Source organism: Sus scrofa, chromosome 4, assembly GCF_054392235.1.
Source record: "Sus scrofa isolate SSC_HxYL_T2T_F1_AM1 chromosome 4, Sscrofa_HxYL_maternal_Yorkshire_Landrace_v2.0, whole genome shotgun sequence".
Lineage (NCBI taxonomy): Eukaryota > Metazoa > Chordata > Mammalia > Artiodactyla > Suidae > Sus > Sus scrofa.
Genome location: NC_139386.1, coordinates 34,433,659 through 34,457,155, shown reverse-complemented (window position 1 = coordinate 34,457,155; position 23,497 = coordinate 34,433,659). Strand labels below are relative to the sequence as shown.

The 23,497-nt window shown below is 47.6% G+C and overlaps 1 protein-coding gene across 3 annotated transcripts; it reads right to left on the bottom strand.

The window, feature by feature from the left end:
• Window positions 1-6,608: 6,608 nt before the first annotated feature.
• On the bottom strand, window positions 6,609-21,316 carry KLF10 (KLF transcription factor 10). 3 transcript variants are annotated; one of them, XM_085020389.1, is made up of 6 exons: window positions 21,165-21,316; window positions 19,499-19,675; window positions 16,629-16,730; window positions 9,379-9,612; window positions 8,369-9,281; window positions 6,609-8,197 (listed from the first exon to the last, which is right to left on the bottom strand). In XM_085020389.1, exons 4-6 carry the CDS (start codon window positions 9,601-9,603, stop codon window positions 7,938-7,940), a joined length of 1,398 nt encoding a protein of 465 aa, XP_084876515.1. In that variant the 5' UTR covers window positions 9,604-9,612; window positions 16,629-16,730; window positions 19,499-19,675; window positions 21,165-21,316; the 3' UTR covers window positions 6,609-7,937. The 3 variants fall into 3 exon arrangements, with proteins under 3 accessions (XP_084876515.1, XP_084876514.1, NP_001127816.1); XM_085020388.1 differs by lacking the exon at window positions 19,499-19,675; NM_001134344.2 differs by lacking the exons at window positions 16,629-16,730; window positions 19,499-19,675; window positions 21,165-21,316 and adding an exon at window positions 12,328-12,487 and having other exon boundaries at window positions 6,628-8,197.
• Window positions 21,317-23,497: the final 2,181 nt, after the last annotated feature.

The following is a 23,497-nucleotide window of genomic DNA, read 5'->3' as shown; positions in this document are numbered from 1 at the left end:
CTTGGCCTGTTGTTGCCGGCCTACGCCACAGCCACAGCAACATCGGATCTGAGCTGCATCTGTGACCTACACCACAGCTCATGGCAACGCCAGACCCTTAACCTGCTGAGCCCACTTATAGTTTTCTTTCTGGGGCCACATGTGCAGCATATGGAGGTTCCTAGGCTAGGGGTTGAATCAGAGCTACAGCCGCCGGCCCACACCACAGCCACAGCAACGCCAGATCCGAGCCACATCTGCAAGCTACACCACAGCAACACTGGATCCCTGACCCACTGAGAGAGGCCAGGGATTGAACCCACATCCTCATGGATACTGGTCGGATTCATTTCCGCTGCACCACAATGGGAACTCCATGAGCCCATTTTAAATGTGAGAAAATTGTGGCTCAGAGAAATCTGAACCCAGAGTCACATAGCTTGTGTGTAAATCTTCTAAATAGAGGAAAGAAGAATTGGTACCTTAAAGCTCACCCTGATCTTCCAGTTGGCCTGGGATCCCTCTGGTAGTTTAACCTGTGGCTGGGCTGAGTCTCCTAGGACCAGCCTGACCTGAAGCAGTTCTTCCCTGTCAACCCCATCTCACACACGGCTGCTGGGCAGATTCACTGTTAAATCAGCCAAACCAGAACAGAGGAGCCAGGACCAAGTTCTTGCACCATGTCTCTCCTGCAGTGACTGGTGGCTACAGCCGAAGCCACCTAGGGTGCCTGTGTACTTGCCAAGAGACGCAGGGTAGTTTGAGCACAGCCACACTGAGACCCGTTGAAAGGCTTTACTTTACAGCTGCCAAAGAAAGCATGAAAACAAACCCAAACAATCCCCAAATATTCAGATCAGAATAACAACAAAAAAATCCAACACTTTTCTTCACCCAAGCAATAGGCCAGCAGAGAAGAAGCCAGCCAGGTTTAGCTTGTCATATGGGACAGACAGAGACTCAGCTATCTTGTCTAACCCTGGAGTCTTTACGATCAAACGGCACAGGTGTCATTCCAAAAACTGCCTATGACATCCTCATTAGAACCCCCTTTGGGGAGTTCCCATTGTGGCTCAGTGGGTTAAGAACCTGATACTATCCATGAGGATGCGGGTTCGACCCCCTGGCCTCGCTCAGTGGGTTAAGGATCCAGCATTGCTGTGAGCTGTGGTGTAGGTAGTGGATTCAGCTTGGATCTGGCATTGCTGTGGCTATGGTATAGGCTAGTGGCTACAGCTCCGATTCAACACCTAGCCTGGGAACTTCTATTTGTTGTGGGTGTGGTCTCAAAAAAACAAAACAAAAAAAGAAAACCCTTTTGATCCTTTAGGGCAGAATTCCCAAAAAGACCATTCTTGTGCCCAGATAGCATCCTGTGGCTGAGGCATCATCTCTTGCGTAAACACTTAAATGTTGTGTTTACTATGTGCCAGGCAGTTCTAGTGCTTTATAAGCGCCAGCTCATTTCATCCCCATACTTCATCCTAACTTGCCTTAAGCCTCATAGCCCATAAGTGGTAGAACTAGGATTTGAAAGCCAGCCAACCATCCGTAGCTCATGCTTTTAACCACCATACCACACTGCCTTCTTAAAATATTTAGGGGGAGTTCCCATTGTGGCTCAGCAGCTTATGACCATGACTGGTATCCATGAGGATGTGGGATTGAACCCTGGCCCTGGTCAGTGGGCTAAGGATCCCGTGTTGCTGTGGCTGCGGTGTAGGCTGGCAGCTGCAGCTCTGATTTGATCCCTAGCCTGGGAACTTCCATAGGCCGAGGGTGTGGCCCTAAAAAGACAAAAATATATACATATGTATATTGAGCAAATCAAAACCACCATGAGATACCACTTCACAGCCACCAAGATGGCTATAATCCAAAAAAATGGAAAGTACCAAGTATTGGCAAGGATGTAGAAATCAGCACCCTCCTACACTGCTGGTGAGAATGTGAAATTCTCAGTGGGGCAGCCTCTGTAGTTCCAATTCAACCCCTAGCCTGGGAATTTTCATATGCCACAGCTGCAGCCATAAAAAGCAAAAAAAAAAAAAAAAAGCTAAGGTCAAATGAGATCACTGGAATGAGCCTGAATCTAGTGACTCAAAAGAGGAGGAGGTTAGGATATAGACACAGAGGGAAGAACGTGTGGAGACACGGGGAGAAGGCGTCTACAAGCCAAAGCCAAGGAGACAGGACTCAGAAGACACCAACCTCGCCAACACAAGGCTCTTGGAATTCTCGCTTCCAGAACTGTGAACAGTCGTGTGAACGTTTGGAATTTGACCTTCGTCCCTAACAGGAAACACGTCATGACTATTTCTTACGGACATCAGATTGCTGACCCACCTCTAGGGGCCTTTCCTGTCTTAATGACTGATCTGGGTGTGATAATGTAATCCCCACCACCAGGACTGGAGTCCTCCACTTAGCATTTGTGAGCTTGCTTTTCAGTTTTCAGACCTACTTCTATCTTGGGAAGCAGGTCAGATAAGCATTTCATAGATAATGAAACTGAGCCTTGAAGTAAATTGTTTAGCTTATAATTACAGTCAATTCAGAGCTGATACCGACACACAGGGTCCATGACTCCAGGAGAAGTTTCCTTTCCCAAGGCCACACTCTTTGACCTTGTTCAGGCATAATACTCAATACTTATATTTATCTTCTTGACCAGACTGTTCAAACTCACAGATTTGTGTATTTTAATTTGCATCTTAAAGAAAACAGAAATAAGCTTTACAATTCCTAATACTCTGATTCATATAATTTTCCCATCTTTAGTTCAGGATATACCTGTATCTTCCAAGGACCCTGAGGTGGCAAAATTCTTGATCTAGCTTTTTCTTACTTTTGCATTCCTTAATCCATTCAGCCTCTTGATCTACGGCTTTCCAGGAGGAGGGTTAATTTTTTCCTATTTTCTGTCTCTCCTTCCCTCCCCTCCTTCTCCATTCTCATCTCTCTCACAATCACACACACAGATACACACACACACACACACACACACACACACACGCACACACGCACTCCAAGGCTTTCTTTTTTTTTTTTTTTTTTAATTTTCCCACTGTACAGCAAGGGGGTCAGGTTATCCTTACATGTATACATTACAATTACATTTTTCCCCCCATCCAAGGCTTTCTTGCAGGCAGGCTTTCCCTCTGTCATTACTAATACCCAATTATTTTTGTTTGTTTGTTTTTGCTTTTTAGGGCCCCACCTGAGGCATGTGGAGGTTCCCAGACTAGGGATCTAATCGGAGCTACAGCTACCGCCCTACACCACAGCCACAGCAATGCCAGATCTAAGCCGTGTGTGCAACCTCTCCACCACAGCTCACGGCAATGCTGGATCTTTAACCCACTGAGTGAGGCCAGAGATCGAACCTGAAACCTCATGGTTCCTAGTTGGATTTGTTTCCGCTGTGCCACGACGAGAACTCCACTAATACCCAGTTTTAAGGAATCACTTGCAATTTTCATGCTCTCTCAGCCCTCAATACCTTGCTCATGTTATTGCCTATCAAGAACATCCATTCCCAACACCATTCCACATGGAATGCCAACATGTATTTTAAACACCCTGTCCTATGGGAAGCTTGCCCAGACTCCCTCCTCCTATACCACCAGCAGAGCCTTGACCTTCTGAGACAGGCTGGGACCTGGGACCCCGGACCCTTTGCTGCAAGGCTTGCCCCTGGACAAATGTCTCCTCGAGCAACAAAATGCAAAAACAAACAAACAAACAACAACAACAACAAAAAATTGCATAGGACTAAAAGTAACTGTGTGCATGTGCAGTTGGGGTAAATTATGAACAAGATACAAAAAAGACCAAAAACCCAACTGCCACTTGGGAACAACCAAGAGCAAAAACAGGGTACTGTGCCTGCCTTCTGCACACACCACCACCAAAGGGATGGGCAAACCACCTAAGCCATTCCTCTGGAAGCCCAACCCCTGGACCAGCCCCTACTCTCAGCCCCTATAAAGCACAAGCCCATCATCCCTCTGAGAGGGAGCAAGGGAACTTGTTACTTGTTTTTGATTCCCCCTGCTGAGGCGGGGCCCCAACTAAAGCTTTGCCTGGATTTCTAAAATAAATAAATACATAAATAAATAGAGTGCCTTTTGGAAACTGGTATTCAAGGTTCAGATAATCCAATCAAAGAAATAGACAAACTGTTTCTACTTTAGCTTACCCTTCACTTCATGTCATTTCTTAGCTTTTCTTTTCTTCCTAGAACCTCATACAGAGTTTTCCAAACCCAAGCAGTACTTCCACTGACCCGTGGCTACTCTTAGAATTAAAAATTAAATATTCCAAGGAAGTCAAAGAAAGATTAAGCATCACTTTCTTATTGTTTGGGATATTCCTCCCCTTTTAGCCTCCCACTGCCAAGCTGGTCAGTCAAGGTCAAACTGGGATTGTTGGCATCCACTGAGTAGAAAGCCATGGCTTTCTAAATTTCAGTCAAGATTTAAGATGCCAACTGGCAGGGGGGAGCTTAAAACAACAGACCTCACTTTCGTGGCCCTACCTATTTAGTTTTTTTCCTTCCACTGGAACAAGACAGAAACACAAGGAAAAAAATTAGTGAGACATCCCCAGAAGAAAAGTCCTCCCTGAAGGTCAAGGTGTCCCTGATGTTCTCTCCCAAGATTTCTCCCCATTCCAAGGCTTCGCTGACTGCCCAGGTCCTTGAGGAACGTCCTCCTTTATGCCCCTGCATGTTGCTATGGCTGTGGCTGTCATAGGCCAGCAGCTGCAGTTCTGATTTGACCCCTAACCTAGGAACGTCCATATGCTGTACGTGCAGCCATAAAAACAAAAAAAAAAAAAAAAAAAAAAGGTTGGCAATTCAAAGAGCTAATAAGGGCCAAAGTTGCAACACCTGAGTCACAAAACAGGAAGAGTACTGTACTATAACTCAAAGAATGACATAAATATCCATAGGTCCACACTGACATAAATTAAAAAATAAACAAAATAGATAAATAGAAAAAATAAATGGGGGAGAATTAACAACTCTTCCTTATACATGTAGTGACAACACCAAATCCCTCACTTGCTGTGCCACAAGAGAAATACTAATTTCTTCAGCTTCATAAATGTTCTATGGCTGTGTAAGATGTACCACAAGGATAAGCTGGATGAAGGGTATATGGTTAACTATTTTTGCAACTTTCTCTAGGTCTACAATTATCTAAAAAAGAATTAACTCTTAGGTAGTTGAGTATCAACAATTTCATAGTTCCATTGAATATATAAATCAGGTAAGAAACAACCAACACTGAAGTTCTAAAGCCACACTATCTTAATGTGCTACAAATGTACTTGAGGGTAATTTTTGCATTGAGATCAGGGCCTGCATCAACATTCAACTCAAATACTCTATTCAAATGATTTGATTTACAAGCTTTCTAAGGAAAAGTGTCAAGACTAGGACTGGGAAGGACACAGCAAATGGGTGGCACAGATCTGCTGGCCTTGCCTTTCAAGGGCCTGGGTTTTGGGACGGGCATCTTCTCTATACCCACTTCTGAAGGCCTGCCACCACGATGAACTCCAGGGGTTAGGATGGTCCAGGTCCCAACACAGAGGCTAGAGAATGGCAATGCCCCCTCCAGCAGCTGTGCTGTGCTTAGGTGGTGCTAAGTTTCTAAGAAAAGTAGCAGCAGATGCGTGGATGGCTGGCGAGGCCTGTCCTACGACTAGTGCCAAGTGAGCACGTTGCTCCTTACCATGGACACTCAACAAGCTGGATTAGGTTAACCAGTTAAGTTGGGCACTCCTACGTCAAGGCCATTTCAGCGCAAACTCAAACACTAATCTCTGATATTATACACAGTATACCAAATAGCATTTACGGCTCCTAGTTCTACAGACAAGTGACTAGCAAGCATTTCTCAGAGGTGGATTAGCTTTCATGTGGCTTAAGTACCGGTATGTTTATTGCATTTAAGGTACCATTTAACGATCTGAGCTAATCTAACTTCTAGTTGTGAGCAATTTACTCTATTTAATAGGTCAGGCTTTTTTTCAGTTCACAGCAGTCTCATTGCTTATAATTGTGCACTGTAGTGTGCTCCCTTTAACTCAATGCTACTTAACAAGGTTTTGATGAGCACCAGAGCTGTATTTCAACCCCAAATCACCAAAATGTAAAAAAATATTTTTAAGTAGATATCTGGCCTTGCTTTGCATACCTTCTAAATTGATTGTTCATATGTTAAAGATACACTCCCACGGTTCTAATTTTTTTTTTTTTTTCCTTTTAGGCCACACCAGCAGCATATGGAAGTTCCCAGGTTAGGGGTCAAATTAGAGCTGTAGCTACCTACCTACACCACAGCCTCAGCAACGTGGGATCTGAGCCAAATCTGCGACCTACACCTCAGTTCACAACAACGCTGGATCCTCAACCCAGTGAGCAAGGCCAGGGATTGAACCTGCATCCTCATGGATACTAGTCAGGTTTGTTTCTGCTGTGCCAAAACAGAAACTCCCTACAGTTCTAAATTTGAATAGACCTGTAGAGAAATTTAGATAGTCTTTGGATAGTACCACAAATGATCAACGTCAAGGTTAGAATAAGAAGGTTTTCAATAAATACAATCAAGCAGTTATATATACCAAAGGAAATTCTTTATTGTAAACAAGATATAAAGTACAACAGAACAAATATTGTGCAAACTGTAAAATCACAAGGATTTTTTTTAATTAAAAGAAAACTCTTGTTTTCCAAGGGCCCAAAGTTTTGATGGCAGAAATCTACACCCAATAGAGAAAAATGTTAAATGAAAAGACATAGTGACATTTTTCACTATATATTTTAAACAACTGACTTTTGTTTTACCACTGTGTATATTATCCACTATACAACAGAATATAACAGAAATACTGTTAACGAAAGTGAATGTTCTAATATTTTTTCTACCTACCTAGTTCTGAATCCCCCCCCAAAAAAACTCTCATAAATTAATTGGACATTTGTCCATTTGTGAATAACGGTCACTAACTTTCTAATTCAATGAAGCACACATTATATCCTGGTAGCATAAGGGTTCGTTACTGATGACCTATGTCATCTTTTTCAAGAAGTTATCTGAAACCCTTAACATCCCTTCTTTACAATATATGTTTTCATCTTTTTTTTTCCTAAACAAAGTGCAGTGTATTTTAGAGTCTACAGAAAACACATTGGTATACAGTTTTCAAATCTACACAAAAAATGCAGCCAACTAAAGTTCAAAGCGTAATAAAATGCCTAGTTATGGTCTTTTGTTAAATTTCAAAATAAAAATGCAAAGAAGTTAAAGCTACACTTCAGAGCAATTAAATTAATGAGGATTCCAATTTTTGGGACCTCTTTAGCAATATACAGCTGCTTAATTCCGAACATCAGTGACTAGTATAAAAATGCTAGTTCTAGATATACTTAACAACTACATCCACGAAATTGAATGGAAAGACTAATAGTAAACAAGGTAACTCTAGGAAAAGATAATATTCGTGATAATACAAATCAATTCTACATCTCCATCTCTGTACCGTAATGTTTATTTCCAGTCTCTACACTTGAAACCAGTGCTTTAGAAGAATCACATTGAAAAGTTGGTCTCAAGTATAAACGGTGAAAGTAACAAATTGTGCACACATATTCAAAACCTGTGCTACCTGTGGCTGACTTCACCTGCAACCTTCAGAAAACATTGAAAGGAATAAAAACTTTCTCATCTCTCTTATGCGGTAAGAAATGAGTCCTGCAACTCTGTGACCTGCCTGTGGCCGCAGCACTTCTTACCATCTAACCCAGGCTGGGCCTTCTCCCCAGGCCATGGGCCTTCTTCTGCTTGTAGCCCACACTGGAGGGCCACAGACCTGCAGTGGAAGCATTTTCATATCACCATTCGCTCCCGGCTGTGACAAAAGTTAGTTCTCTGCCATCCAAGCTGTCACTGCGTGGGAGCAGGGGTTGGAGGTAGGGAAATGTCATTTAACTTGCTAACTTCCATCTGCCAGTTTGGTAGCTTCTTGGCCGACAGATGGCGTCGGGCATGCTTGGTCAAATGGTCACTCCTCATGAACCGCCGGTCACACATGGGACAGGCAAATTTCTTCTCACCTGTGTGGGTTCGTCGGTGTCTGGACAGTTCATCTGAACGGGCAAACCTCCGTTCACAACCTTTCCAGCTACAGCTAAAAGGTTTTTCTCCTGAAACAAAAAAATTCGTATCATCATTACCATGCATGTTACTGTAAGTTACATATTAAATTATATTTAAGGCTTAAAGATGTTTTATTAACATGCCTAGCTTGTGTTCATGATCATTGCTAAAAAACCCTTTATCCACATTTCTAGATATAAATCAGGAATGGTTGGTACCTGTATGTGTTCTCATGTGGGCCTTCAGATGAGAACTTTTAAAGTACGTCTTGCCACATCCTGGATGGCTACAGATGTGACTTCTTATCCTCGAAGAGTCGATCTGAGGAGTGACTTTAGCTGCTGAAGGGGAAAACCCTGGAGCAGGGGCGATGGGAGAGAGTCTAGTGCCATTTGGGCTCACCACCGGAGGCTTTGGGTTCTGAACAACGGGCTGGGGTACGACAAACATGACGGCGCCTTTGGGCACCTGAGTGCCCATGAATACAACAGGTGGGCAGACAGCTGGCGGCTGACTGGGTGGAGTGCTGGGAACAACTGTTGTCACAACAGGGTTGTTTGCAGGGAGGGGAACCATCTGGCAGATGACCGGCATAGTTGGCACACCCCCTGTTGATACTGCAGGTGGAGAGACTAACACTGACTTCTGTTGTGGGGATGTGGAGGCTGGCTGAGATCTACAGATGACTGTCTCTGAAGAAGGCACAGAAAAGTCATAAAGTGCAGCACTTGCTTTCTCATCAACATCTGCCACTGTGTCCCTCTCATGTTTGGATCTGTTTGGTGACACAGCTGCACAAGGTACATTTTTTCTTGAAGACTCAACATTTAGGTGGGTTCTTCTTCGAAAAGAATTGTCCTGATAGTTGAGGATGCTGGCTGCTTTCACTGGGCAGGATCGGTGGTTACATAGCTGAGCATCAGCTGTATGACGAATCACACTTGTTGCCTGAGCCTTGGGGAGTTTGGGGGCAGATACCGGGCTCTTCTCCTCTTTGAAAGGTGCAGTAGCCATGTGAGGCTTGGCAGTATCTGACAATGATTTAAAGTGTCCAGTAGGTGGCGCTGGTGCCATCAGATTTGACACTTGAGAGGGTTCAAAGTCAGAGGGACTGTAAGGTGGAGTCAAACACTACAGAGAAGAGAAATATATAGGCAACAGCGTGAGAACGGTAGTTCATCATGTAAAAAATTCTATCCTTTACATCCATCGTAAAAGCAATACTTACAAATGCTGGGATCGTATGAAAATCTGGTGTACCGGGCAGCAGATTCTCTTCCTCTGACATATCAGACACTGGAGTAACAGGTCTGTTTTCAATATATTTCTTAAAATCAGACTTCCAACTGCAGCTCATAGACATGAGTGCCTCTACGGCTTCAAAATCACTTTTCTCTGCAGCTTTGTTCCACGAATACACACCCTCTTTTGATCTTTCAGAAATCATTTCCATTCTTTCCTCCTATAAAAACAAAAGATTAAATGCTTTTAAGTATACTGTTCTCCACATGACATGCGGAACAATGTGCAATTTTTTTCCTTTTTTACAATTTGCACAAACTTTTCAAGATAAAATCTGAAATAACTTTTCCTCATCCCTCCTCTGATAGTGATAAAATCTTCCTCATTCTTCCTCTGACACTTAGGCCTGAAGACTGATACCCTTGCAAGGTGAGGAGGACCTTATCCTTATTACCTCTCAGGGGACCAAGGCCAAAGGTACCAATTAATTTGAAATCTAAAAGAGACCCATTTGGCTTATAAGAAAAAAAAGGTTTTATATTCTTTCCAGAGTAGCCACCTGCAACAGGAGTCAGACAAAATAAGGGAAGGCTCTGCAAAACTCATTAAAAAAAATACAGGTTATGGCATGAGATCTTTTCAGATATTTTTTCCTAACGGGGAGGAGAGGCCAAAATTGATGATAAATAACAGCGCATGCTTTATATTTATCAACTCCTATCGGGTATTTAATGCTTGATGTTAATGCTCCTTCTATCGGGTATTTAATGCTTCATATTAAACTGCACCAAAAAAAAAAGGTACTACCCTCCATCTTATTCTTTTTTTTTGTGGTCTCATTCTTTCGTCAAAGTAGAGGTTGTGTAAAAAAAAAAAAAAAAAGAGCATTCTTTATGTTGCAAGGTATTATTCTTAACGCTTGTTTAAAAAAATGCATAAACCCTTCATGTTGAAACCCTAAGAAAACGACCATTTCTCTTGAAATATCGCTAACTATGCAATTGCATAATCCCGCGCCCTTTATGTAAGCTGCAGCGGACAGCGCATGTTTGTGTAAAAGCCTCAAGACGCCAAAGCAAAGCAAAAAAGAGAAAAGGCAGGCAGCCGGGAAGCAGAGTACGAGGTGGGAAGGGCCGGAAAAGAAGCCGGGAGGGGAGGAGGACTGGGAGTGGGGCGCTAGGCAGGAAAGGGAAGCGCGGGCGGAGGCGCGGGCGGGGGAGGCAGACGAGGGGCGGGGGCGGACGGCGGGGGAGATCCTCGCTGGCGGGGACAGACAGATGGGGCCGCCCTAACCTCAATGAGGCTCGCGGGTGAGTCACTGGGAACATTCCTCGCCGCTCGCACGTCCCCGCTTCCCTGCCTCCGCCATTGGCCAGCTGGCCGGGCGGCCCGGGCTGGGATTGGCTGGGCCTCGGAGGGCGGGGCGCGGAGGAGGAGGAGGAGGGGGCGAGGCATGTGAACAAAGCGTGATCAGCGGCTGCTCCGGGCGGCGCAGGAAACGTGAACTGGGAATTGCCGCGCCGTCACCTTTCACCTACTTCCTGAGCCCGCGGGCCCCCGCCCTCGCGCCGGGCCGGGGGAGGGGCCGCGGGCGCCGCCGCCAACCGCCCGGCAGTGCGCGCCCCAGCCCGCGGGGAGGGGCGGGGCCCTGGGCCGGGGAGCGCCCGCCCCTTCCAACTCCCAGCGAGCCGCCGTTCCCTTAGGAACCGACAGCGGGGCCGGGCTTTGCTCCCGCCCCTGGCGGAGGCCGGAGCTGGGTCACTCGGGGACGAGAAGCTCCCCGAGCGCACCCGCTCCCGGCCCACCCCCAGCCTCCGCCTCAGCTGCCGGGGGAGGAGCCGGGTCCCCGCGGAAACCCGGCCCCCGCCCTCCTCCGGCCGCAGCCCCCGGGGACCTAGCCGAGCCCTCTGCGCTTCCCGCCCACGCCGCCCGCGGGATTTCGGACCACCCTGACTCTCCCCGAAGATGCGGCGCCCCCTCCCCGAGGTTTCCTGCAGCTCCGGCCCCAGCCCGTTGCGCATCTCCACGAGTTCCCAGACGTGCAGCCCCAACAGGCCCCGGCTCCAGACGCGCGGCCCCACGGCCTGCGGCTCCCGCCTTAACACGCTGCCCCCGCGTCTCGCGGCCCGGCTCCCCCCGCCCACCTTCTCCGCCCTGCTGCTGGGTCCCGCTTCCCACCCTCACATCGCCGAGGCGGCTCTCTGCCCCCTCCGAGAGGTGCTCAGAGTGTGGCCACCTGCCTGCCCCGGGAATGGGAAGTCCCTCCAGACGTCGGGGGGGGGGCAACTCCGCGGCCCCCCTCAGGGGTCCCGGGGCCGCGTGCCATCCCCCACGCTCCTGCCAGTCGCCCCTCCCCCAGTGGTCGGCTATCTGCTGAGCAGCCCCCGTCCCGCAAGCCTCCGTTCAGACCCCCTAAATGGGGAGCCCCCTTTCCTCTCCTGCGGACACCTTGCCCCGCAAATCCTCGCAAGCACTACTCTCCCACCCTGGGTTGCATTCCTGATCTAGACAGAGGCAGCTCTCTACAGCACCAGGTGCAGGGTGGCCCCCTCACCCCCCTCCTCCTTCCACACCTCCTATCCTCGCTGAAAGGGTAGCAGCCCCCACCCCACTCTTGCCACCCCTCCAGTCATCCTCCCCCTCACCTGCTTCAGGTCTCCCGGCAGAGCTGACCCTTTCCCTCATTACACCTAGAGCAAGAACCCCCTCTCCCTTCGTCTCTAGACCCCAGCCTGCTTCTCCTGACCCTCTTCACTACGCACGCCGTCACTAAAGACCGGTCTGCACACAGAAAGCCCCTTCCTCTCCTACGACTCCACTGCAGCCCCCGTCCTCTGGCGTGGCTGATGTCACGGGGCTCAGGCTTCGCGCCCCCCGGGGGCCCCTCAGACGCAGCATAGGCCAGGAAGGACAGGGGCATCCCCAGGTGACTTACCGCAGCTTGCTGGAGAGAAGCGCCGAAGTTGAGCATGGTTGGCTGCCTGGCCGCCCGCGGCGAGCTGACTGGCTGCTAGGCTGGTTGGCTGCCTGGCCACAGACGGGCGCCCAGAGACACTCGACGCCACTCCCGCCGCCGCCGCGCTCCGCGCCGTCTGCCCCCTCCCCATTCAGGTAGCTGCTCCGCCTGCCCCGCGCCGCGGGAGGGGGTGGGGGCGGAGCCTGCTATCGGCCAATCAGCGACAAAGGTGTGTGAGGCGCCGGCCAATGGGCTAGCGGAGCCACGCGTGATCAGCGGCTGCCCGGCAGCGTGAAGCTTGTGTCAGTGGAGCGTGTACACAATCCCCGGCAGCGTGTTCCCTCGGCCCAGCCCGAGGGAACTCCCGCCGCCACCTGACTCAGTGACACCGCCCCCACCCCTCATCCACGCCCCCGCCTGTAGTTCCCCCTCCCTGGCCTGGGTGGGGGGCGGCGCTGAGAACGGGGGCCTAGCCCGGAGGCGCGGCAGCGGCGGCGCGCCCAGGGACTGCGGAGGGCCGGCCCCACGTGGGAGGTGGGGAAGGATGCCCGCTCCGCCCTGTCCCCGCCGCACGAGGCCCCATCTCGGCTCTCCGCGGGGTAGGCGGGACGCCGGGTAGCCAGGCGGGGGAGGCAGTGGCTGCAAGCCAAGGGTCCCGAGCCAAGAGATTTGCATTTGGAAGCGCCGTCCCCTTGCGCGTCTGGCGAGAAAACAGAGCCCGGTGACCGACTGAGCTGCATTTTTGGAGCATTTGCAGGGTTCTGACTCGCAGAGCCCTGGATAGCACCAAGGGAGGGTAGGAGAGGGAAGGGAATCCTGTCACTATGCGGACACCTGCTCCTGCGCCCCCCGCCCACGCCAGGGCCGGCGGCGCGGGCTCGCCCTCTCCATCTGCGCTGCCTGCGGCATTGCCCGCCCCCGTCCGCCCCGCCCATCCTTCCTCCTGGGCGGTGGAGAGAATGCTGTGGGGACGGCAGGAAGCCCCGAGAACTAGACCAAGGGGGTGATGGGGAGCCATAGACTAGAGTTCTTATCTTTCTCTGGCGCCGGCGCTCGTTTGCAGAATCGAGTTTTGAGCTCGCTCTAAAGTTTAAATTGCAGTCTACCAGCTGTTTCAAAGGTAGACCCTACCCCCACACACACCCCAGGCCAAGGCCTCCGGAAACGCTCTGCCAGGAAACTGCTGCTGGGGATGGGGTGGGGATGCGGTGGGGCGGGGTCTTCTAGGGTCGCCTGGCGCCAGGCAGGGCACGCCTGCGGGTGGGTTGCAGTGGAAATGCCCATCAAATCAAAGACACAATCCCCACCCCCACCCCACCCCAACCCCACCCCCGTCCCCGGCCGGCGAAAGCACCGGCCCCACCCCCCCCAACCCCCCCGCCCTGACCCACTGGCTGATCTGAGGCGGTCTGGGGTTTCCAGAATGCGAGACTACGGTTCTGCTTTGGCTATTTGCCCCCTTTTGGCCTTTTGGTGTCTGTTCATGGCAGCTGTTGTTGGAGAGGGCAATGATAACTCGGCTTAAAGCAAAGGAGATTTTCTCTTTCCGAGGTCTGAACACAGGTCACAAATCACTGCGCCTTCCTCCAGGTGTCTCGCCTCTGTGTGTAACTGAACGGCTAGTTTAAGTGTCCTCTTTCCCAATAATCACAAAATGAGTATAGAAAAGGGAATGAATTATTTTAAAAACAGCCACATCTATGAACATCTTTTAATGGTTCCTTCTGGAATATCTCTTCTTGTATATCTAAGGCCCAGGCTAGCCAACAACAGTAGTAGCAATCAACCAAGGCCAGAGCCGCCCACTGCGAGAGGGGAAGAGGACTGAATGGCCTCCTGTCACAGCCTCGCCTGAATCTGCTGGACGAGCGCCAGCTCAGCAGCCCAGGCAGCTCTTCCTGTCTCCCCTCTATCCCATGCCCCAGCTTCTGTCTGCAGGGGTGTTCCTCCCTGCTGGCTTCCTTCCGCCTGGGCTGTCCCATCCTGTTGATCTGAACCTAAGGGTACTGGAGCAGCTGGCCCTGGGCACCTGCTGCAGCAGAGGAAGCTCCTGCCTGTGCCCAGCCGGCAGCCCAGCCTTCCTTCCTGTCAGGGAGCCACCCCCCTCCGGTGGCCACAGCCAGGCCTCCAGGTCTGAACTTGGTCCCTTCCTCAGGAATGTGGGGCCTGCTGGCATAGTGCCCCAGCGTGCTGAGAAGCAGGGAGCATTTATGGCTTGTGGGAGTGATTCAAAACAGGAAAGAAAAGAAGGGGTAGGAGAAACAGTGTGGCGGTGGCACAATTCCTAGAGATTCAGAGAAAGATGTTCCTCACGCACCTCAGACTCAAAGTAACCAAAACTAAAATCCTTGTTTTTACTTCTTCCCATATGCGGCTCTCATCTCCAGCCTTCACCTCTCCCCCAAAGCCCTGAATCCAGTAGGTCCCCAGATGCCAGCAGTCTTGCCTCAGGAATACCTCTCTTCCCTTACTTTCCATTTGTCACTCAAATGTCACTCTAGGCCAGTCTGGCATCAACTCTTTAAACAATCTGTGCTCTCCTCACCCAAGCCCCAGTCCCAGCCCCACTGGCACCCCCAGTGCCAAACTCTCTACACTAAAACCAGAGTGGGCTTTTTGAAAGTCCTGATGCAATCATGACACTCCCTACTTAAAAATTATCCTTTGCTCCTGCTGCCTAGGGAAGAAAAGCCCATTCCATTCTGCCCCCAACCCTCCCCACCCTCCCAATGGTCATCTTCCACCCAGACACACCCTTGCCCATGGCCACATCCTTATTCAGTAAATACTGTGATGTTCCTTTATCTGCTCCATTCAACAATATTTGTTGAGTACATGTGTTGTGGGTACTGGGACAATAGCAATGAATAAGACAGGCCAGGTCCCTGCTCTCAAAAGGCTTGGATGGGAAGACAAAGATAAGGAGACTATATATATATATATATATATATATATATATATATATATATAATCACTTATGACACTAAGTTAATTACAATGCATAGACTTGCAGTAGAGTGATAGGATTGTGCCTGTGATTGTGGGCAGCTAGTTTGCTTTGGGAGATAAGAGAAGCTTGTTTTGAGGAGGAGACTTTTAAGCTGAAAACCTAATGAGAGGATAGGAAGCTCTAGAGAGAGCACACCTGAGTAGACGGAACAGCTATGGCAAAGTCATACATACATATAGACGTATGTACATACATACATATAGCAAGAAGGAGCTTGTGCAGTGCAGTGTAACTGGAGGTATAGAGGGTATAAAGGAAAGTGGCAGGGGACAGGGTTTCAGAGTAAGGCAGGAGCAACCAGACTACTGAGGAATGTACAGGCCATCATATGAAATTTGGATTATCTTTAAAGTGCAACCAGAGGCCACAGAATCTCAGAAGACGTTTACCTTTTTTATCTCTGAGGGAATCCTTTTAACAAAAGTAATATGTTCTGGAGCTCCTGTGTGGCTCAGCAGGTTAAGTATCCATCACTGTCACTGCAGTGGCTTGGGTTGCTGCTGTGGCACAGGTTTGATGCCTGGGCCATGAACTTCTGCATGCCACAGGTGTGGCCAAAAGTAATACATGCTGATCATCATCATCATAATAATAATACAGGAGTTCCCGTCATGGCTCAGTGGTTAATGAACCCAACTAGTACCCATGAGGACATGGGTTCGATCTCTGGCCTTGCTCAGTGGGTTAAGGATCCAGCATTGCCGTGAGCTGTGGTGTAGGTCACAGATGCGGCTTGGATCCTGCATTGCTGTGGCTGTGGTGTAGGCCGGCGGCTATAGCTCCAATTCAACCCCTAGCCTGGGAACCTCCATAGGCGGCGAGTGCAGCCTTAAAAAAGACAAAGACAAAACAAAACAAAAAGGAATACAAAGATGAAAATCTCTTGTAATCCTGCTACCTAGAATTAATCACTATTAATATTCTGATATACATTTTTCAGACTTTTTCTCTGTCCTGCCTTCTCACTGCCCCCTCTCTACGTAGTAAATTATGCTACTTTGCAACCTACTTTTTTGTTAACTTCATCTATCATGGACATCACTCTGCACATCAATAATTATAGAGTTCTTACATCTTACTTAAAAGTATGAGCTTCCATTTTCTCTGGAGAGTCCTGGTTACTGACTTTTACCTGTTCAGACTTGGGAATCCTGGTAATATTGTCTACTGTCATGGGTATGAACAGGGGTGGGGGTGGGTGGTATTCCTTTTCAAAGGCAGAACATCATCCAGCTTCTCTGTGAATTATAATCAAGATGAGAACACATACCTGTAGCAGGGTAAATAATAGAGAAAGCCATCATTCATAGTCTGTCTTGTCCAGCATGTGGCGCAGCATTTTTAACTGAAATCTTCTGAATGTTGAGAAGATCTAGAAGAAAGGCAAGGGTCATAAATAGTCTCCTTTGAGGTTCTTCAACCCTTATTCCCATCAAGCCTGACTGCAGTGACATGCAGTCTTCTCAGGAAATCCTTCATTTCAGCTCTGAAGACAAGCACATAGGCCCTTTTGGTTTTAAGTGCTATGTTGCTACTGCTAACAGATATAACGTAAATATAGGGGGTAACCCAACTGACCAAAGACAGACTGGAAGATGAGATAAAGCTTCCAGAATATGAACTGGTCCTTTTACAGTTTAATGAAGCCTTTGTGCTCCTTCTCAGAATAATGTTTTGAAGTTCATAAAACATATTTCTATGAGATTATAAAGGAAACCATTACATTGAAATAGTTATCAAAATATTTTTTAAAATGAAAAATTGAAATTTAGCAAGATATTGAACACATTCAATAGCAAGATCTAGTGTGGGTCTGATAACTGAAGTAATACTGATATGATGAGCCTAAATGAGATTTTGCAGTAGTTGCAATTCATTATAGAAATATCTGTGATTTCTATTAATGACAAAGTCACAGGTCCTGCGGATGCGACAGTGGTTTGTTTCCTATACACGGTCATGGTGAAGAAAATGCTAAATTGGAAGACTCCTGAACTCTATTCACGAATGTCCTGGGGGGCTCTGGGGAACTCCAGATTAAACCCCCCTGCTTAACCTGCTTTTAAGAATGAAAAATGGTTGGAGTTCCCGCTGGGGTGCAAGGGGATCAGCAGCATCTCTGCAGCGCTGGCACACAAGTTCAATCCCTGGTCCAGCATGGTGGGTTAAGGATCTGGCCTTGCTGCAGCTATGGTGTGGGTCACCACAGTGGCTTGGATCTGATCCCTGGCCTAGGAATTCCATATGCCGTGGAGCAGCCAAAAAAGGAGAAAAAAAAAAAAAAAAAAAAAAGAAGAATGAAAAATGGAGCCTGGTATATTTCATTCAAGGGAGGGACCCACTAATATTTCCACCAGCTTCACATTCAGGATCTGGCTGCCCCTCCTAACTCAAAGTTGCAATGAAGCAGGACTGGGGCTGCACAGCAATGAGTACAATTTTCATCCCAGAAAACCCCCGGAAGGAAAGCTTCACCACCAATCCACTATTGTTTGGCTCTGAAATGAGCTCTTCCTGGGTGTTTTCCTTTTGGAATGAGGAGGCATGGGGAGAAGGAGATATAAATAAAGTATGACCTTCAGAGGCAGTTGCAGAGTCTGAAAATCTGGCTGCACTGGATCTTCTGGGGCTAGTCGCTTTAACCTGGCCAGCCTCAGTTTCCTCAGCTGTAACGCGGGAGTTCCAAAATAACGGAGAGCCAAGGAAGTGAGGGTGTTGGGAAGTGTTTAAATAGGACAGGTTATGTGAAAGTGTTTGGCAAAGACTGAAGCAGTGCTTCTCCAAATGTAATGCATAAAGTCCCTTGGTGATCTTGCTAAAGGCAGATTCTGATTCAGTAGGTCTGGGGTGAGTACCAAGATTCTGCATTTCTAACAAGCACCCTCCCAGGTGACACCTAGGCTGCTGGTCTGAGAACCACACTTTGAGTAGCAAGTATTCTACAAAATGTTCCTTGTTATCACTTAGTGTCACTTGAATACTCCATCTAACCCTCTCACACAAGGAGGATGACAGCTGAAGATAGGGAGGGAGGGACAGCTCATCAAGTGAGGCCAGGCTTCTTTCTGCTCAGCAAGATACTCTGGTCTTGCTGCCCCACCTCCCCCTCCCTGCCACCACTACCAGCCATGATGGACACTGGCTGTGACCAAGTCAAATTAAGTTTCAGGCCAGATCAGCACAACTAGCCAAACAGGGGAGTGGGAACAAATACTGAATGGGATATCTGTACAAAGAAAGAAGTATGTGTAGAAAATATTTTACATTTGTAATGCTAAACATCCCCCAGATTTCCCAGAGAATACATACATGTTGCATCTTTTGATTTTTTGAGTCAGACCATTTCAGCCCCGGACAATTCTCCTGAAGCATCCCCCTTCTTGTGTCACTCACAAGTGAAGAGCTTTAGATAGCTCCCTATGACCTATGGCATCTCCACTAAGCTTCTTAGAATGTCTAAGAATGACCAATATCAGAAGGGCGATAATGGTGCAGCTGAGAATGTGGAAGATGGAACATTAGGGCACTGCTGGAGGGAGTGTCAACTGGTACCATCACTCATGAAAGCAATCTGGCAGCTGTTGAGATTAAGCATGCACATGCCCTACGACCTGTGGAAAAAGCTCTGGAATATATACTCCAAGGAAGTTCCCCCACAAGTCCATAAGGATATTCATCATGGGATTTTTTTGGGGTAGCTGCATGCTAGAGGCAGCCTTGGTGCTTATCATTAGAGAAAGGGGTTATTAGTAAAATATTGCCCATATGTACTATTAGAAACTAATTAGCAGCTAAGAAATGTCAACTAGCTGTAAACAGTAACACTGATGGATCTTTTTTTTTTTTTAATGGCCACACCCAAGGCATATGGAAGTTCCAGGCCAGGGATTGAATCCTAGCAACAGCTGAGACCTATGCAGCAGCTGCAGCAACGCAGATCCTTTAACCCATTACGCTGGGGCCAGGGATTGAACCCATGCCTCTGCAGCAACCCAAGCCTCCGCAGTCGGATTCTTAACCCATTGTTCCATAATGGGAACTCCTTAGAAACCTAGTGTTGAGGGAAAACAGGAAACAGAACAGAATTTGTAGCGCAGTATCATTTCTGTAAAGACACATTCACATAAAAGTCATATATACCTTTTGGAGCTGTCACTGTGCACAGTGGGTTAATGATCTGGCTTGTCTCTGCAGAGGTGCCAGTTTGATCCCCAGCCTGGTGCAGTGGGTTAAGGATCCCTCATTGCTGCAGCTGTGGCGTTAAGTCACACACAGCTCCTGCTCAGATTCAATCCCTGGCTCAGGAACTTCCATGTGCTGCAGGTGTGGCCGAAAAAGGAAAAAAAAAAATATATATATATATACTTTTTGAAGTAGGTATGCATGCACATCTAAAGATCTAGTAAACATATCAGAATAGGTGCTATGGGGACGAAAGGAATATAATTAGGGTTTGGAGGAAAAAAAAAGAATGAGAGAACATTGCATTGATTAATGATGAAATGCTTTAACACTTGAGTTTTTAATTCACATTTCTTCATCTGGGATTAAAAAAAAAAAAAAAAAAAGGACAAAAGCAAAACAACACTCTCTAAAACTTTCCTCTGTCAGATGTATAACGGCCTTCACAATCCAGCCCTACATGACCAGTCCCAAATTTCACTTCCCATTCCGGCCATCTTCCTCACTGCTGCCTCATCACAGATCATAGACTTCCTCTCTGACATCTTTTGGGCTACAGTCATTTTCTTTTCATCTTGGCTTCTTGCTACATTCCCCTTCCATAGGTCCCTAGCAAAGAGGAGCTGGGCCCCAATGTAACGTGGACATCATTAACCAGAGATGTGTTAGGATATGTTAGATCGGGGGGTTGCTTCCCCCAGCTCTGGTGATACAATTGCTTTGCTAGAGAATCCAAGGAAGTCACTTAATTGCGCATCTCCCTCTGCAGAACATACAGCGCCACCGTCTCTAATTTAAGTATTTCTGTCCTCTATCACACTGAAAGCTCATGCAGGGTGGGAACATTATTTGCCTGTGTCCACTGCTCAGATTTAATTACACAAGAAGCCCTTCTCTAATAATGTTTTAGAAATGGATTCCTCAGCCTCTTAAACCAAATGATGGAGCAACCTGGCGTTGGACCAAAATGCATTTAATTCAAAATTTTAACTGGTAATAATTTCAAAGTGCTTTATGTTACGGTCCTAGAATATGTCACAAAATGGATACGCGATAAGAAAAGAGCTGCTCCAGTTCCTGTATCCAGAGGCATAGAGTACCACCTCTTTTTTCCTTTCCTTCAAGAAATGGTGGAATGGGAGTTCCCGTCGTGGCGCAGTGGTTAACGAATCCGACTAGGAACCATGAGGTTGCAGGTTCGGTCCCTGCCCTTGCTCAGTGGGTTAACGATCCGGCGTTGCCGTGAACTGTGGTGTAGGTTGCAGACGCGGCTTGGATCCTGTGTTGCTGTGGCTCTGGCGTTGGCGGGTGGCTACAACTCCGATTCGACCCCTAGCCTGGGAACCTCCATATGCCGCGGGAGCGGCCCAAGAAATAGCTAAAAAGACCAAAAAAAAAAAAAAAAAAAAAAAAAAAAAAAGAAAGAAATGGTGGAATGTATGCTCCAGAAATTATTGGATAAAACTAAAAAGAGCGTTTGGACATCGTAAAAAGTGAACATTTGGGTTCCCATGGTTTGGGAAGGAAAGTGGAATCGAGTGAAACAGTGGGGCGAACTCCTTTGCAGGAAAGGAGTGGGTATTCATCCCTGGGGCCTCCTACCCTTCAGAAAAATAAAAGCTACCTTCTGTGCAGCCAAATCCGGGCTGCACACGACCAGCAGGGTCAGCTATTCGTCCAGTTGGTTGCTTTCAGAAAACCGTGCAGTTCTCATTTCCCGGTGGCAAAAACACGCAGCAGCAAACACCTTCGCCCACTTCCCAGAGAACATGAGAGAGCATCATGGGAATCCTCCAACTAGTTCAAACCGCAGAGGTTCGTCCTGATTGGCGCATTCTCCAAAAGGCGGGGTCAGAACTTGTCGCGAGATTGAGGGTATGCAGGTGGTCGCCCTAAGGTGCCGGAGGGAGCTCCGCTGTTAATATCAGTGTTCAGGGGCGCAGGTGCACAAGAGCATGGGCTTATGGAACATGCTTTTCTCTCTGTACTGATAACTTTTCTCAAAAGGAAAGACTAATTGCTAAATTCATTTTTCACTACTGCCCTTCTATGACAGGGTCCAACGCTAATTTTTACGCACCCAGGTGCGATGAAAAGATCCTTTCACAGCTGAGAGAAGAGCAAACAGGTGGTGAAATGGATTGGTCCAGGGTCTGGCTTTCTGCTCTCATCACCAGGACAGTCGGTGGTTTTCAGCTCCAAAAGACATTTGTTGTCTGGTAGCACTCAGGTTGGTTAGCTTCTGCTGCCTGCTGATTCAGGAATAATTCAAAACCTGAGCATATGGAGACTAAACTTAAATTTGGGTGTATGGCATTGGTTCCCTGGTACATTCGGCTTTGAAATTCACCATCTGTCCAGTATAAGAGGGCCGGGCGGACTAGGTGTCCACTGCCCTATGGTTTTGCCTACTTTCTGAATCCCCCCTCCCCCCCAACCCCTGCCTCCCTGTCCCTAGCCCTCCCACCTTCTACCCACTAGAAGCCATAGCCTCACCTTTTGGGCATTGGGCTTTAATAATTGTTGGGATATAGCAACACTAGAGAAAGAATAGGATTAATTGGGAGGAAAAAAATGGAAGGATAGGAAGAAGGACTGTAGTGGAAAGTGATACAGGTCCTTTTGTGGAGAACAAAAATTAGGAGTTCCTCAGAGTTCCCGTCGTGGCGCAGTAGTTAACGAATCCGACTATGAACTATTGAGGTTGCGGGTTCAATCCCTGGCCTCGCTCAGTGGGTTAACGATCTGGTGTTGCCGTGAGTTGTGGTATAGGTCGCAGACTCGGCTCGGATCCCAAGTTGCTGTGGCTGTGGTGTAGGCCGGTGGCTACAGCTCCTATTCAACCCCTAGCCTGGGAACTCCATATGCCACAGGAGCAGTCCTAGAAAAGACAAAAAAAAAAAAAAAAAAAAAAAAAGAAGGAGTTCCTGTCGTGGGTCAAGAAACAAGCAACCAGGAGAATTCAGGTTCCATCCCTGGCCTCGCTCAGTGGGTTAAGGATCCGGCATTGCTGTGAGCTGTGCTGTAGGTCGAAGAAGCAGCTCGGATCTGGTGTTGCTATGGCTGTGGTGTAGGCTGGCAGCTCTGATTCAACCCCTAGCCTGGAACCTCCATATGCCATGGACACGGCCCTAAAAAGACAAAAAAAAAAAAAAAAAAAAAAAAAAAAAAATTAGGAAAGATCAGTGAATCTCAACCTTGGTTGCATTTCAGAATCACCTAGGGTGCTCTTCAAAATGCCCAGTTCAGCTGCACCCAAGGCCAGTTAAGTCAGCATCTCTGGAGGTGGGACCCAGACATCAGTAGGATCAGAGAGTGACAATTTTTGAAGCTCCTCAGGTGATTCCAGTGTGCAGCCAAGGTTGAGAACCATAGCTCCACAGTGGGGAGACTTGGGTCTTTGTTCCAGTCAGGCCACTAATCGCCACTGTCATCTGGGAAAGTCACTCATCCACGTTCTCTCCAATAGTCTTCCCTTTAAATGAGAAGATCACCTCCGAATATATTTGACCAAAGTAACAGCAGTTTGACCCCTAGGGACCATTTTCTAAAATGGTTTTCTAGCTCTGAAATTCTAAGAATCCATTCAACTGGCAATCAAAAGTCAAGAGAAGGTTCGAACTCTCAAGTGTCTTGAAGTATCTGATCTGAATGTTGCTGTCTAGTTCAAACTCAGCATGGCAAATCTTCCAGCAAAAGTCTGGTAAAAAGAGCCAGGGTCACTTTCTAGGGCCTCCTCTAGTAAGAGGAAATGTCATTCTCCTTCCATTTCACAAGACTTTAAAGAAAGGATAATGGGTCTGTTTGTCTCACATTGCTACTTAGCTAAAGAATTAGGCAACTGCCCAGAAAGGTTGCTGGCGCTTGCTCACACTCCCTCTCTTTCTCTTCCCACAACTGAGGATAATTGTTACCAGGCAAGGACATTTAATATGAATACATTTATTTATTTATTTA